This window comes from Brachionichthys hirsutus, chromosome 18 (genome assembly GCF_040956055.1).
Source record: "Brachionichthys hirsutus isolate HB-005 chromosome 18, CSIRO-AGI_Bhir_v1, whole genome shotgun sequence".
Lineage (NCBI taxonomy): Eukaryota > Metazoa > Chordata > Actinopteri > Lophiiformes > Brachionichthyidae > Brachionichthys > Brachionichthys hirsutus.
This window is the reverse complement of record NC_090914.1, coordinates 2,243,946-2,259,399: the sequence shown is the minus strand read 5'-3', so window position 1 is coordinate 2,259,399 and position 15,454 is coordinate 2,243,946. Positions and strand designations below refer to the sequence as shown.

Sequence of the window (15,454 nt, the reverse complement as noted above, 5' to 3'; positions counted from 1 at the left end):
TCCCTTATAACTAGCGTGACTTCTTATCCTTTCTTCATTCAGGAGTCTGATTTCTTCTGTATGGATGGGTTTGACTATCCCATTGGCTCCAGTCATTTGGTCACTGATGATGATGATGATATAATTCCTAACAAAGAGTCAGAAACCACCCAAGCAGCCCAATACACCCCTGATATCGATGTTGAAAGTCCACCGTCATCTGCAGACATCTCTACGGAAGTTGATTTCACATTGACAGCAGAGGAAGAAACCAAACAAGCACAAGATGCTGCCATGGCTCTGAATGAACAAGGTGGGTCTGCTCCGTCTGTCTGGCTCGGTTCTTCAGTGACAGGATGGTTCCGGTCTGGTACCCTCGAGGAACCTGGCAACATGGCTGAAGGAGAAAACAAAGTTGAGCGGACAGAGAAAGCAGCTTCTCTCATGTCTTCAGTATCAGAATGGCTGGGTTTAGAAGGAGAAGAAGAAAAAGAACACGTTGATTCTTTTGCTTCAAGTGTCACTGGCTCTGCAGAGAAAGAGCAAGACAACGCTGGAAACGACAAGGAAGAAGAAGAATTCCGAAGTCGGAAGATGGCTCTGGACCTAGAAGACAGCCAATTGCAGGAAGCGGTGAAGGAAGAGATCGGGACATTGAATTGGCTGGGAAACGGACTGTCAAAGCAGATGTGGTTCGGCCTCACTAATCACGCATCAGGACAGGAGACAACCGAAAGAGATGAAGAAGAGGTCATCCAGGTGGAGGAAGAACAGCCAGAAAGGAGTTATTGGTTCGATATGGGCATCAGGGACATTTTAGGCCTCATGAGAGACAACAGTGAAGTTGATGGAAGTACAAGTGAGCTTAATGAGTCAAAAGAGGATGGAACCTTAAAAGAAACAACTCAATCAGAGAATGTGAATTCCAACCAATCACAAGATGTATGGACAGAAATAAGTAATGAACCTGAGGAGGAAGAAACACTGAAAGAGCAAACCGACCAATCAGAGGAAAAAACCGTTCCTGGCTCGGCTGACAGTGAAGCAAGAACGATAGGAACACCAGACAGCAGCAAAGAAAGCGCTTTGCCTGACGATACAGCGTCTGAGGACGGACAAGAAAACATTTCTCCTCAGGACAAGTTAGAGGACAAGTCTCAGGCAGCACGCGGACTGTCATCAGTGCTCAGTAGCTTTTATCAAATAGGAGGGGAGTTAGAAGAAGAGCATGATATTTCAGACGATGATAAGAAAGAGACAAATACACTAGTTACAAAAATAAATGATGAAGCTCAGCTGCCCAAATCAGCAGAATATATATCCAACGATGACAATACCACAGAGAGAGGAGGACAAATGAAAACATGCACAAGATCAGGCATCACCTTCGCACCTTACTCTAGCTCTGTGGATTTAAATTCAAACTCCGGAGGACAGTCTGTGGGCGAGGAGGATCAAACTGAGGAATCCATGGACACCGCTGATAAAGGTGGTGCAGGCAGTGACCATCATCAAGGTGAAGGGTCTCACGCAGAGGGAAGTGGCTTTCAGAAAGAAATGTCACCAATTCAGACTGACGGCATCGAAGCACAAAGAGAAGTTGGCGGCGGCGGCGTCGGCGTCAAGGAGAGCAGGGAAGAGAGTCGAGCTTCCTCAGCATCAAACGGAGCTGGAGACAGAAAACAGACAGCCTCCCATGAGGATCAGACTGCTCCAAGTAAAGGAACCAGAGTCCATCATTCAGGTCCAATAGTTATGAATAATAATAAACCAGAAGCTCAGACACACCAGGGGGACTTTAGACAGGAGATAGAGGAGCACCCTGCTGGGTCCCATTCTACTGATAAAAGTATTGGCATGATCTCAGACGGGGTTGGAAGAACAATTTATACTCATGACAATACAGCAATGTTAGCAGATGTAAGGCAGGACTCTCCACAAATGCAGAAAACAGAGCGAGGCCAAAACAACTCGGTTGAAACTGAAACAATAAAGTTTGAAGAACACACGTTGAATGAAAGTGATACTCAGATAGATAACGACTTTGAAAGAGAGCCTGAGGAAGTAGAGGGGTCAAAACAGGCAGAGACAGAGGAAATAAAGGAAGACAAGGAGGTTGAGGCCCTGGGAAAGCTGCAGGAAGGGGAGGAGGAGGCAGAGGAGTTAAAGGAAGAAGAGAGGCAGCAGGTGCAAAAGGAGATTGAAGAAGATGATAAACAGGAGCTGATAAAAGAATTAAAGGAGGAGCTCAAGCAAGAAAAAAAACCGCAGCAGAAAGAAAACTTGGAGAAAAGGCCAGATGAACTAGAAAAGAAGAGGATGGAAGAGTTAATAAAGGTGGGGGAGGACCCCCACCACCCCTCCCTCGTCCATCAGATGAACAAAGGCAGGTCAGGGTCAGAATCTACTGAGGGAGAGAACTGTTTTAGAACCGCGCTCTCTGACGCCGCCACGCAAAATAAAAAACAGGAGGAGAAGATTTTATTTCGAGACCCCCCTCTCACCCTGTCACAGCAGCATCTGCAGCCGACCCCTCCTCCCTTTATCCAGACATCGTCAGCTTCCCTTCCTCACCCTGGTTCTGTGTCTCCAGACAGAGGAAGCCCCCGCATCGCTGAGCATCACGAGAGTCTCCTCTCCCACATGGGCATGGATGAGGAGAACACGTTAATGGAGCTCTTTGGGCGACACAAGCTGCAGTTCTTAGATGATGTTTTGGGTCGCTCAGAAGGCACGACTGGTGCCAGTGATAATGATAAATCGATATTGTTGGACATAGAAAGGCTTCTACATGATCACAAGGAGACACTGGCAGGCCAAAGCAGGAGTTTAGTGGAGGCGTCACAGGAAGATAAAGAGAAGTCCAGAATGGTCACCACCCTTCAGACGTTTGAAATGCTGCTGGCGGGAGTGAGAGAGACTTTCACCACAGGGAGATCACCCATCAGTAACACAGACCATCAAGGTATTTTTTGTCTGCATGGCCCGACGCATCATATTTAAAAATCGCCTAAATTAATGTCATATTTAAAGTTCAGTTTGATTTACAAATGAAGTCAATCAGATGTGTTTCCTTATTAAATCCAGCTGAATCCAGCTGGATTCATGGCCAAAACATCATTTAAGTGTTTTCTCTCCTTTTTCTACAGTAGAACGAGAGTGAAAATAAACAAACATAACATCTGTTTGATTATTTTTCATGTTCATTACAGTACAATTTAAATTGTACAATTTGAACAATTTAAAGCATGGCTATTGGAAGAGCAACATTGTAGCCACAATCATGCATAAATTGATATATTTGTTTACCGTTGGCTAAATGTTGGGCTACCATCCCCAGTTTTTCTGATAATGTCATCATCCTCATTATTTGTTTTGTACTATTTAGCAGAACTGTTCTACTTGTTATGACTGTTGTTTTATTGATTTTGTGGTTTTATGTTGTTGGTGTCAAAGGGACTAAAGATGGAAATTAGCCATTGGCTATAATCTTACATATTTACGTGTGAAACATTCATCAATATGTATTGTCCCTGTTTTAAATACACTCAAACTCAAACTCAAACTCAGTTCCAAATCCATTTGGAAATGTGTCTTCTAGGTGTCATGGAGCACAGTGTGGACTCGGCTCATCAGATTGCTGAAGATTCAACCACACATGCAGCAAGGGAGCTCCTTATTTGGCTGATTAAACAGGTCAGTTTTATTAGTAGCCAAAAGTATTATAAATTAGCATTAAATAATCAGGGACTTATATTACAGCCGCGGTGCATTTCTGCACTTTTTGTGCGCAGAAGTGACCCCCCTGACACACACTCAGTGTTTCATTCGGCTCCTGTTGTCGTTTGCAGTCTGCGTCTTTAAAACGCAGACTCTTTGCGATCGCAGCTGTCAAACTGCCGACGTCACCCATATTTATATGCTGAGTATAACACAACGGGAAAATTATTTATTTTGCTGATTCAAATGGACGAAAGTAAAGGCAGTTCGGTGAGTAATCTTTTGAAACATTTTGTTAAATGTTTACACAAAGGTCTTCGCTAGTGTTCCTCCAGCTTGTTGTTACCAGTAGCCGTGACGTGTTAAGTGGAGTGACGTTTGTCCACGTAGATAACTACCTATATAAAGATGACTGATAATAATAAATGCTTTCTTTTCTTTCTTTTATTTATGTCTTGTTTTCTCATGTGTCGCTTTGACAGCAGCCCGACGTGCCAGTGTGGCATTTTACAATTGGTGACGTCTGGAGGGAACCATTTATCCAAGTGTGGGGGGGGTTGTGTAAATATTTCAACATACATCTTTGAGTAGTAAAATCATGAAGTGCTAATTTATCAAGTTCTAAGTATATTTATGTATTGTGAGTATTACTTCCTAAAGTACATCGTAACAGTCGAATGGTATTTAACATTTCGTAATTTATGCACTCGCTTCTTTCCTATGACGTCATAGTAACGTGGGCCATTCTTGAGCTTCGGTGTTGTGAGTAGGACGAGAAAGCTTTCATGAGAAATGGATGAAAGCTTTAGAATAATAATCAAATGAAATAATTCGGAAATGGCCCAACATACTACAAGCGACCAGCTGGCCAGGAAAGCGGTCAATGTTCAGTCGACGGCGGGGACTTACTACAGCATCGCCGTGGAGAAGGTGAAGCATGTAGCAGGTTTCGTTAGCATTAGCCGTGACAGATGTCATCAAGTTGTTGTATTATTGCTGGGTAGTTACATCCTTTACATTTATTCAGCACAAAAGCACATTTGTCCCGTCGGTGCTCTTAATCCGACTGTCAAGGACATTTAATTTTGCGTTATTAGATGTTTGTCGTTCTTCAGACAGCTAGCTGGTTTAGCTAGCTAACAAGTAACTTTAATGTGGGATTAGATGACGTTGAGTTTTTCTGCTATTTCCAATCTTTCAGTTAAATGATGGCAGTGATTTTAGAGTTATCTTTGTTGTAATGAATATCCTGCTGCTCTCCATTTAGAGCACCTGTGTTAAACAGTTGAGGATGGGCACTCATGGCTATCTTATATATTTTACTTGCTAATCCTTATTCTGTATGTACAGTAGTCAATTTTAAGAAATATAAGTACTCGCTTGAAATCAGACTGTATTTAGTTTTAATGTAAAATGCGTAACCCGACCCATTGAATGAACTGCAGATGAAAGGATTAAAACTGTACATGCTGCTTATACAGTGCAAAAGGACTAATCCTAATTCCAGTAATTATTCCTTTGTGTATAATCCACTAAATTAAACTAATTAATCCCATGAGCCAGTCCCAGGCCCAGATAAATGCAGAGTTGCGGTGTAAAACGTTGCTAGAATTGATTTGCTGTGGTGATCCCTGACATGACAAGCCGAAAGAAGAGGAGGAGGAGGAGGAGGAGGAGGAAGAAGAAGAAGAAGAAGAAGAGTGAACCAAGTGTTGTTTTTGCAGGATCTTCTACTTCTGAAATAAAGCCAGCCCCAGAAATAAATGGTTGTTTCCTCTTCATTCAGGTTGTATCGACGCTGCCTGATGACATCAGACCTGGGCCAGATCTTTACGGGGTGCCATGGGAACCGGTCATCGTCTCCAGTCTGCTGGGACTGCTGACAATGCTGCTGTTCACTTGCAGATGTTATAGCTCTGTGAGTATAAACTTCATAAATATATTAGAAACTGATAAACCTACAAAGACAGAAACCGAGCTAAAGCCATTTGTCAACCGGTTAACCCTTCACTGACTATTCTTTTCATGGTTTTCTTGTTAAATCTTTACAGGTCAAAAGTAGAATATATCAAAGTAAGTTCTCAGTTTCCTTTTTTACGAAACAAACCTACAATATTTTAGAATATGTTCATAAGCTTTGCGTTTCCTGTTTTTCAGGCAAGGAGCGGTGGATGGCAGAGCAGGTCGCACAGTTGCTGAATGAAAAGTGTGAAGTCCTCAAGACTCTCAGTAAATGTCAGCAAGAGGTTAGTACCAACACTCAGACAACCGAAGGCAGAGCCCATCTGGTTTATTAATGCTATCCAGATTCTTATTAGAAAAATAACGTTGAAGTTATTTTCATTTATTTCCTCACGTAGTACGAGGACCTGGAGAACTCCCTGAGGGACAGTGGCGTCTTGGCCCAAACGCAAAAGACAGAACTTCTAGAGGTAAAGCAAAGAAACCTGTTTCACAAAAGATTATAAGACTTGGAAATCAAATGCTCCTAAACTGCAGATGCGTGCGTAGTATTTTGATTAAAGTCAGTTGTTGGTTTAAGTATTGAGTCATTACTTTGGAATCTATTTCTTTCAAATACTTCCAATAAAGATATTTTGGGAAATCTCCTTCATGTTTTTCCCCTCATCTGGCTTTGACCACGTCAGGACAATTCTAGCACGTCTGTAAATAAAACAATGTTTCTGTTTTTAATTAGTAGTTTCACCAAGGGGGGGGGGGGGGGGGGTTGTTAGGGACACCTAAACTACAAGCTGAAGCTCACTATAAAATCAGACGATACACATGTGAAGCGTCAGAACTACATCTGACCCATTTATAACGTTGTCATTTGATGCTGTGTTATTTTACTACAACAATGGGACTCTCGGTTCACTCCGCACTTGTCCATGTTTGCTCTCACTGGAAGACATCTTGTTTTCCTGCCGTGCCAGGGCAAGGCGGCACGCTTGGATCACGCTAACATGGAGCTGGGGAGGGATCTCGAACAACTGGAGGACCATCTGTGCCAACAGACGGAACATAGAAGAGAGCAGGAGCTGAGGGTAGGAAAACGCAGCGCTATCAAAACATTAGTGGAAATCCGATAGCGTGACGCTGATTGATTGGATTACTGGTTTTCTCCTTCCAGATTGCAGTTCTTGAAGAGAATATGAAGACAATTGAAGAAGAAGCCAAAGACCTCCAGTCTCAGGAGGAGCAGGTGCTCATCGCCTCCCGTCTTTGCATCGTCTTCTCCCATCGTTGGTGTGTCTGTGACTCATGCAGGATTATTGCTGCCCGTTTGTCTCTGTAGGCACAAACCACCCTTAAAGTGTACAATATGAACAACGACAGACTCCAGAGGAATCTGGAAACGGCAGGAGAGGCCAATACACTGCTGCGGGAGAGCACCGCTCAGGTAGGACCACACACACATGCACACACACACACACACTCACCAGGGAGTTTTACACATAGTAAATGTGGCAGTTTTGTTTTGGCTTCTAGTACTGCTTCTCTATACATCAGGCAATGTACAAGAATAATGTTTTTTGTAGGTGACCTGCAGCCCCTGAACTCAGAATAATGTCTGTTCCTATTCTCCATGTTCTCTTCTTTCCTCTCTCTGCAGTTGCAGCAGCAGACGGAGGGATGGGCAGAAAGGGTGAGCGAGCTGGACGCAGAGATGAGCCGGTGTGAGGTCAGCCACGGCACGATGCTGCAGGATGTGGCTAACAAGGACGAGCGGATAATGGTATCGCATTTTAAGTCTAGAACCTTCCAATGAAAAACTTGGCTTCAAGGAATATGGTGTACAAGATTTTAGTTAAAGTTTGATACCACATATTTATATTCCTCCAGTCCTTGACGGATCGGCTGTTGAGAATGAAAGCTTGGGATTCAGACCTGCAGAGAGAAGGAGACCAAGAAGGGGGAGAGAATGAAGCCACAGATGGGATAGCAAGGAGAGGAGATGACACTGGCAGTGGAGACCAAACGGACGCACAGAGCCACCTCCAGAAAGTCCAGAAGCTGATATATGCTGCGAAGGTGCGTTACAGTCCCTGTAGACCCGAGTCAGGCAGTGACATGAGACTCTTTTAAACGCCGGCTAATATGTTGTGGTTGTATTTTTGTGTGTGCAGCTGAATGCAGACCTCAAATCAGTAGATGAAGACAAGGACAGAGCATTTGCTAAACTCAACGATGAAGTCAAAGCTAAAGAAGAGTTGCTTGGTAAGTCGAGTGGATCCAGGACTCCTTCTCGCCATACGCCCGTCTGCCTCTGCACACGACAGACAGGAGCGTTAACGCCACCTTTCGTATTTCCAAAGTAATAAATTGAACCTCCTTTGAGGTGTATATATTTTTAAGAAATTGTATGTACCTATCGGTGTCTGTTGGAATTTTAAGTCCTTTATTTTGTTAATTTGTTTTTTATTTAGAAAAATGTATCGGACATATTTGCATAGATATTGATAGGGAAACTCAAAATCACCGATAGCGATGCATCTGTGACGCACAACATGATCGGCTCTTTGTCTTTTCATCTAGTGAGCATTAAGGAGATGGAGACCGATAAATTATCTTTGCAGTCTGATAAAGAGCACTTCTCAGAGCAGGTGCCCGACCCAAACCTTCTGTTACTGTCGTATCTCATTGCCGTGACGGTATATTGTATTTGCTTCTGTGTTTATGTCTCTTATTCCTGCATTCAGGTCCAAAGGTTGCAACAGAAACTCAACATTATGACAGAAATGTACCAAGAGAACGAGCTCAAGCTGCACAGGTAGAGACGCGTGGATGTCGCTATGGAGATGCTGCAGACTTCATAGTATCATTACCGCAGTGTGTGTGTGTTTGTGTGTTTGTGTGTTTGCAGGCTGCTGACGGTGGAGGAGAAGGAGCGACTGCAGAAAGAAGAGAAGTTAAATAAAGCAGACAAAAACATAGCGCTGGCCATGGAGGAACTCAATAATTATCGGTAAGTTCCTCCTCTTACAAAAAAGAATTTACATCATTTCGCCTCCCATGCACAGAAACGGTCATACCTTTACTCCCCCCCCCCAGACAACGAGCAGCGGAGATGGAGGACGAATTGGAGAAAACCAAACAGTCTTACCAAACTCAAATGTCAGCACACGAGAAGAAGGCTCACAATAACTGGGTGAGTAAGGATCCACGAAGCGTTTCTGAAACGCCACAGAGGGAACTGCGTTGATGGTCTCTCTCTGATCCGGGCTTGACTTTCCAGCTGGCTGCCCGAGCAGCAGACAGAGATCTCACAGACTTTAGGAGAGAGAATGGACTCTTGAGACAGAAGTAAGTGGACGTAAACTGAATTCATCTTTAAGGGCCCATTGAAAACACATTTAGATTTGTAGGCCACACATACAAAGCTTTACTGTACTTCATTGGGATTTAGATAAAGGTTAGCTGGATTCACAATCGCCATGTATTTTATTTATTCTTGTAAATTGGATACAGGTTGACGGATACACAGTTTAAACTCGATGCCCTCGACAAAGACCCCTATGCATTGGACAGCCTGGCGAGACCTCTACCTTTCAGAGGTATGCACGCACACACACACACACACACACACGCACACATAAAACAGGGTGCAGACTTTTCAGTCACCAATCTATCCTTCACCTCCAGCTGAAAGGTCACCATATGGTCATTCTCCTCTGGGTAGAGCAGCATCTGAAAGCAGAGCTTTTCTGTCTTCACCTACGCTAATGGACGGAGCACCCACTAGACTCTCTCCTAGAGGTACACACACTCGGACTTTCCCAAAATCCTCACGGTGGTGTCGACGTGAACTCAGTATTTTTAGGGGATTTATATAAGCTGTTTTCTGGTTTAGTTACCTGGAAGTCTAAAATGTGTTAATTTTAGGAATAACATTGGTAGAAATTAAAGGCATCATGAATGACAATGAAGTTCCACTCATTTTGTGCCGTTTTGTTTTCGGCTCCAGTGCCTCATGGTCCAATGGAGCTCTCTGGTGGCCAAGTGGAAATGGAGCGGAGTGGAGGTCCTCATTCAGACAGCGGTTCAAGTTCTCCTACCTGGGAAAGAGATCGCAGGGGACCTCCGCCAGGCCCCCCCGGCCCCCTAGGGCCCACAGGTGCGTGTTTTTAGACTTTGTGTCTGTACGAGAGAGAATCATCAGCATGTGAGCGCATGAGAACGCTTCATTCATTCAGTGCTTGTCCTTGAATTTGTGAATATTCTTTTAGGTTATATGTTCCCAGAATCTGGAGGTCTGGTGTATAGGAGACCTCCACCTCCTCCAGGAGCTCTGGGCTTCTTGCCACCTCCTGGTGCCCTCCTGCCCCCCCCTTTCCATCCAAGGAGTCTCCCACCGGGCCCCTCTCACCCTGCAGACATGGCAGGTGAGTCACTCGGCTCTGTGTGCCTTCCAAACGAAACATTTCTGAAGCATCATCTCAATGATGCGTGTGAATGCGTTTCAGATGGCCCGTTCAGAGAGAGCAGCCTCGGTCCTGGTGAGAGGGAGCTCCGAGGGGTGAGACATGGACTTCACTATTTGTGAGCTTGGGTCTTTGGTCCGGCTGCTGTAGCATTTAGCTTTTCTCCATCTGTGTCACCAGCCTAGTCCTGGAGATCGGAGCTCTCCGCCCGAAGCCGATCCAAGGATGGGCGGCCCACCCCCGATGGGCCCCATGGACGGGCCTTTTCCTCGTAGAGCCCCTTATGGACTACCGCCCCCTGACTTCTACCCTCCCAGGGGATCCAGAGTCCCTCCCATGATGCCTAGTAAGCAGCCAGTCATCTCCACAACATTCTGACGGCGTCTCCTCTGTGGGGAGTGAACCTAAAGCTCTTCTTACCCCTTCCTCCTCCAGTGTGGGCCCCTTCACCTCCCGGGGGGATGTTCCCTCCTCGCTTCCCTCCAGGTGGACCTCCTCTTCCTCCTTCTCACTACGCACCCCCCATGCGGCCGCCTCTGCACGACGGCCTCCCTCCTCCTTTCATGGCTCCTCCCCCCTCAGCGCCACACAGTCGGTCTCCAGAGGAGCACATACCCAGACCCGAAGACACCGTCTGAGCCCCGAGCAGTCTTCTGAGCTGAGACATTTGAGGTTCTCTGGAGGGTTGGGCACATCGCTATTATGCATCCTTCTACTTCCTTAAATATCGTCTCATAACAAAACCACAAGGATGTACTTCATGAGAAGCATCGAACCCATCCTCCAGCATAAACTCAACTTGTTACCGTGTGGCCTCTGTTGCCCTTTGACCCTTCTTCTGCCTTTTAACTTGCCTCTTTTTTGTTCCTCTCGTTCTTCATCCATCTGTTCTCCGATTTCACAGGCAGGAACACAGCAACTCGACCCGTTTCTCTGTGTGGGGACATTCCCGACATCCGGTTTAATGTCGGAAAGGTTTTTCACTGCGCTTCGGTTGAAACGTCTGCGTGCAGGAAGGATGTACAGTACGTGATTTCTTTGAGCATGAGGAGTTATTTTGTCTCGTAAAAATCAAAATTTCATCTTAATCCCCCAGAAAGAGAAATCTAAATGAACAGAGGCAACCATGGAAAAAATGCATCGTTTTAGGCCCAATGGAGAACGTGTTTCACTCACCTCGTCGCGACTCGACCTAAATCACATCGTTTTTTTTATCGGCTGAATGAACTCTAAATATTTCTCAGAAGCCAAAAGAGACGGCGCGAATGAATTTGCTGGCTTCCTTGTGGGACTGATTGCTTTGCTCTACTTTTGATTGCATTTCACTGACTTGCAAATGGATTGAAGAAAGTGGCTGAAATAGTCACTTGAGTTCTGACAGGGACGGCTGTGACTTCCTAGCGATCCATATTGTGAATTTGAATGGACTGGAACAGAGGCCACCTTCAGAGACCTCGAGATGTCAGCCATGTGAATTTTGTAAAGAGTTAATATTATACGAGAATAATAAAGATAGTCAAATTTTCAGTGTCTCCATATTTCTGTAGCATTTAGTGTGAATTTTCCACTTGAACTGTTTTTTCAAATGAGAAATGCTCAGGTTCAGCCTTTTTTATGCAGAGTGCGCACGCTTGAAGTCCCCGCTGTCAAACACATTGGAATATTCTCCTGAATGAGCTTCAACAGGCCGATGTCCAGATGTTTATTATGTTATTAACAGATTAAATAGCCTTCCATGTTTTACTTCAACAGAGGGCGTCAGCTTCCCTGCAATAAGAACAGTAAGAAAACATTCATCTACATTTCTAGACATTTGCAAAGGCGTTCAGCAAGGCGCTGTGAATTGTGACAAGTCGAGTGCTCTAGTCAAAAGTTCTCTCAGGTTTATCAGCCCGAGTTTAAAATGGATATAAAAAAAAGGAAGTCGATCCCAAAAATTAGGCGACGGTGTCAAGCAGGTTGTAGTAAAAAAATAAGACGAACTGCCCCATTCTATACAAAACAGTGATGATTTTTCTCTTTATATATATATATATATATATATACACATTCTTACTCATTTGAGCTGTTTGGTTAAACATACAGTTCAGACCACCAATGGCAACCTCATCACAAACTTAATTTTGGGATGATTAAAAGCTTTAATGGCAGTCTAAAATGATAAAAAAACAAAAAAAACAAAGACATAATGTTGGGATGTGACACTCAGGCGTTGGACATAAGTATCATTTAGGGCCTTTTAAAATCGTCTTCAGCCAAGATGTCTCAAAAGATTTTGTAAAAAAAAAAAAAAATCCACCCAAATGTATATTTATGCATGTGATGTGTGTCACATGAAGTGAAACGCAATGAATAACAGAATGATTTTCAGGACATACAGGACTTAAAAAGAATTGAACGTGAGCATCACATTTTTCTTGTAGAGTGTATTTTGGTATATCATTTCAGAACCCAACGCTTTAATTTACCATCCACCCATTAATTGTGAAACAAACAAACAAAAAAGACTTACAGGAGGGTAAGCATTGGTAAAATCAGTGAAAATAAAGTCTCTGTTCCTGTTTATCCTCAATAGAGAAGTAAAGCCACAAGTCCTGTGTGTGTGTGCCCGCCATCGCCGTTACCTGAGGAATGCAATGGATTATAATAAGAGTAGGAGAAATGTCTGCAGAAATGAAAGCTACCATGTTTCCTACACATGTCTGAGGTCCCTGTGTGTTTCCTGATGTGTTCTTGTATGCAGACATTTCTCAGCAGTTGAGAATGGATCTGTTTCTGTCTGATCTGAAGGGGAACACAGGGCAGTCACAGTCGGCCTTCCCTCTACGGGGACCCAGTGTAGCCACAGCCTGTAAGACAACACACACACACACACACACACACACACACACACACACACACACAAGCTGTTAAAAGATGTCTTCACACACACCGAGATGACACGGAGACAAAGAAACTGCCATGATTTTCAACAGACACATCGGCATACCTTCCTGATAGCTGTCCAGTCCTCCAAGATGTCCAAGTCAGGCAGCATGTAAACAATATACGGGCGTAAGCAGAGCTAAGGAAAGTGCCACAGAGTGTAAAAACGTCCTCTAAAGACCAGTAAGACGGAATCCCAGAAGCTGCTTTTAGTGTTATCAGTGTGAAATGTAAGAGCGATTTTAAGAGCGGAAGGATATCGGACACCACTGAAGGTCGTCTCCTCTTCTTATCTGGACTTAAAGCCTCTCTCCTCTTCTTCCTTCCTGACACCTCATCATTCCGCAACCCTGACAGAGAAGAGACACACAGATCGATGAATTCTGTATATGGCGCCGCGCACCCCTAATGTAATATTATTGAAAGTTCAATGCGTAGTATTTAGTTACGCGCGCATGACATTGAACTACCTGAGGTAATATCTATGCTGTGTCTGTCTTCCTCCAGTCTCCGAATCCTTTCCTCCAGTTCACTCTGTACCGTATCGAACAGCAGCAGCTTCTCACTCTGCAAAAAATAATAAGAAATAGACATATTATAGACGTCATAGAGTTTTGCATGCTTTTGCTATGGGCTTGATCTGTAAGGGACAGTTTGGGTTAAAGTTAGGGTCGTGTGTGTGTGTGCGCGCGTGTGTGTGTGTGTGTGTGTGTCTGACCTCCCAGTGCTGGCATGCTGCCTGGGTCTCACACTCGTATTTGTTCTTCACAGATTCCAGACACAACTCTCTGTAGATACCTGACAAAGACAGAGGGGAAACATTAAAATGGTGAGAAATGAGGTCGGAGCGTGTCGGTCTCTACGCGTGTGTGTTGACTTACCAGCCACTTTGGTGCGGACCTGCATGTTCTCCAGCAGTACTGCTAGAGGCTCCAGATATTCTGCTGCCCGGCCAGCCTCCACCTCAGCAAGCTTGCTATTCACCTGACTGAGCCGCTCACGATGCAGCCTGCACATTAAAAAAAGTGAATGTGCGGTTACTGGCCAATTCCTTTTAATGACTTTTTATCACTTTACATTTCACAAGTCAAATAAAAATGAATTTCTCCCTTACTGGTCTTTGAGATCTGTGAACTGTTTCTCAAGGTTAGACATTTCATCCAGACACTCCATTCTCCTTCGCTCACAGTCCTCTTCATCCATTTCTGGATGAAATACGCACACACACAAGAAAAACCATCTGTACTCGGGTTTCAGGATTGTGATGCAGAAGAACTTCTCAAAAGCAGAAACATTGTACTGCTGTGTTCATTTTCTACTTTCTCACCAGAGCTGTCTCCATCTTCAGAAACAGACGAGGTGTCAGAATCCACCTCCTCCGAGCTCGATGCTTCTTGCTCCTGCTCCTCCACCTCCATCTCTTCTGTTGTATTCTCCTTCTTTTCCCGGTCGCGGTGCACCGGCATGGTAAGTCAGACCGGCAAGCAGTCTCAAGCTATTTCCAGCACTTCCACCTACAAAAGATGCAGACTTGAAACATAGCACTGGACTCGAGTTCATTGATGATAGATGAATAGAATTTGAGAGCATAAAATCATTTAGATAATTGTTTAATTTCTGATTTCAGTCAAAATCATCCTTCAAATCATCAAACCTTAGATTTGCACAAAACTCGCCACTGATTTTTCTTCTTCTCACAAGCATGAATTCATGAGTGATATATTGTACGAATTTAGGAAAAAGTCCCTGGCGGGAGCTACCGAGAGCATAATTTAAGATTTAATAACAAAAGATAATTAAAAATAATTTAATAAAGCAACTTTAACAAACAAGGAGATCTTGTCGTTTCCCTCATTAACCACTAGACTAATAACGTCATACTGTATGAACATTTTTGACAACACAACAAGTTAGCAAGATGTTAGCATATTAGCAAATCAGTATACGATGTTTCGTTAGCGAGCAAGATTGGAACAATTTGTTAAAAAATAAACGAAAGAATTACAACTCACAAGACAGGAGGAAGCCGGAGTCTTGCGAGACTGTTAAACTAGAAACAAATGTTCAAAAAGAAGAAGCTAGCACATGTGTTTACTTGATGACTTTTTCTCCTGTTTCCCAGCTAAGCTAAAAACAAATCTCACCAAGGCGCTCTTATTGTGCAGGGAAGTGTAGTTTTCTGTACAGTTAATATGCGTAACACTAAACGTTTAAAAACAAGCCATGAACTACATTACCCAGAGATCAGTTTCTATTTTCTTTAAGCTAATCGTTCGAACAGAATTGTTGACAGATGTTAACGCAAGTTAACCTACAATGTAGATTGTGTTGGAATTATATATTTACAAAATCTAATTAAATAATCTTTGTGTACATTATTAAAACTAATAAAAGAGCGTCTATTTTGG

General features: G+C 43.7%; 2 protein-coding genes across 3 annotated transcripts; one reads left to right on the top strand and one right to left on the bottom strand.

Annotated features, from left to right (window-relative positions):
* The first annotated feature begins 3,894 nt into the window (after positions 1–3,894).
* Positions 3,895–11,646, top strand: mia2 (MIA SH3 domain ER export factor 2). Of its 2 annotated transcripts, XM_068751927.1 has the most exons (23): positions 3,895–3,969; positions 5,486–5,617; positions 5,751–5,772; positions 5,857–5,945; positions 6,060–6,131; positions 6,633–6,743; positions 6,830–6,901; positions 6,995–7,099; positions 7,313–7,435; positions 7,543–7,731; positions 7,827–7,917; positions 8,236–8,303; positions 8,400–8,470; positions 8,564–8,665; positions 8,752–8,848; positions 8,936–9,003; positions 9,169–9,254; positions 9,343–9,456; positions 9,665–9,814; positions 9,927–10,082; positions 10,164–10,216; positions 10,302–10,467; positions 10,557–11,646. In XM_068751927.1, the coding sequence occupies exons 1-23, from the start codon at positions 3,946–3,948 to the stop codon at positions 10,757–10,759; spliced, it is 2,364 nt and encodes a 787-aa protein (XP_068608028.1). In that variant the 5' UTR covers positions 3,895–3,945; the 3' UTR covers positions 10,760–11,646. The 2 variants fall into 2 exon arrangements, with proteins under 2 accessions (XP_068608028.1, XP_068608029.1); XM_068751928.1 differs by lacking the exons at positions 3,895–3,969; positions 5,486–5,617; positions 5,751–5,772; positions 5,857–5,945 and having other exon boundaries at positions 6,064–6,131; positions 6,608–6,743.
* A 166-nt stretch (positions 11,647–11,812) lies between these two features.
* Positions 11,813–15,222, bottom strand: brms1la (BRMS1 like transcriptional repressor a). Its single transcript, XM_068751742.1, has 10 exons — positions 15,059–15,222; positions 14,374–14,560; positions 14,161–14,251; positions 13,928–14,055; positions 13,765–13,844; positions 13,517–13,613; positions 13,307–13,396; positions 13,111–13,175; positions 12,818–12,970; positions 11,813–12,745 (listed from the first exon to the last, which is right to left on the bottom strand). Exons 2-9 carry the CDS (start codon positions 14,510–14,512, stop codon positions 12,872–12,874), a joined length of 789 nt encoding a protein of 262 aa, XP_068607843.1. The 5' UTR covers positions 14,513–14,560; positions 15,059–15,222; the 3' UTR covers positions 11,813–12,745; positions 12,818–12,871.
* Positions 15,223–15,454: the final 232 nt, after the last annotated feature.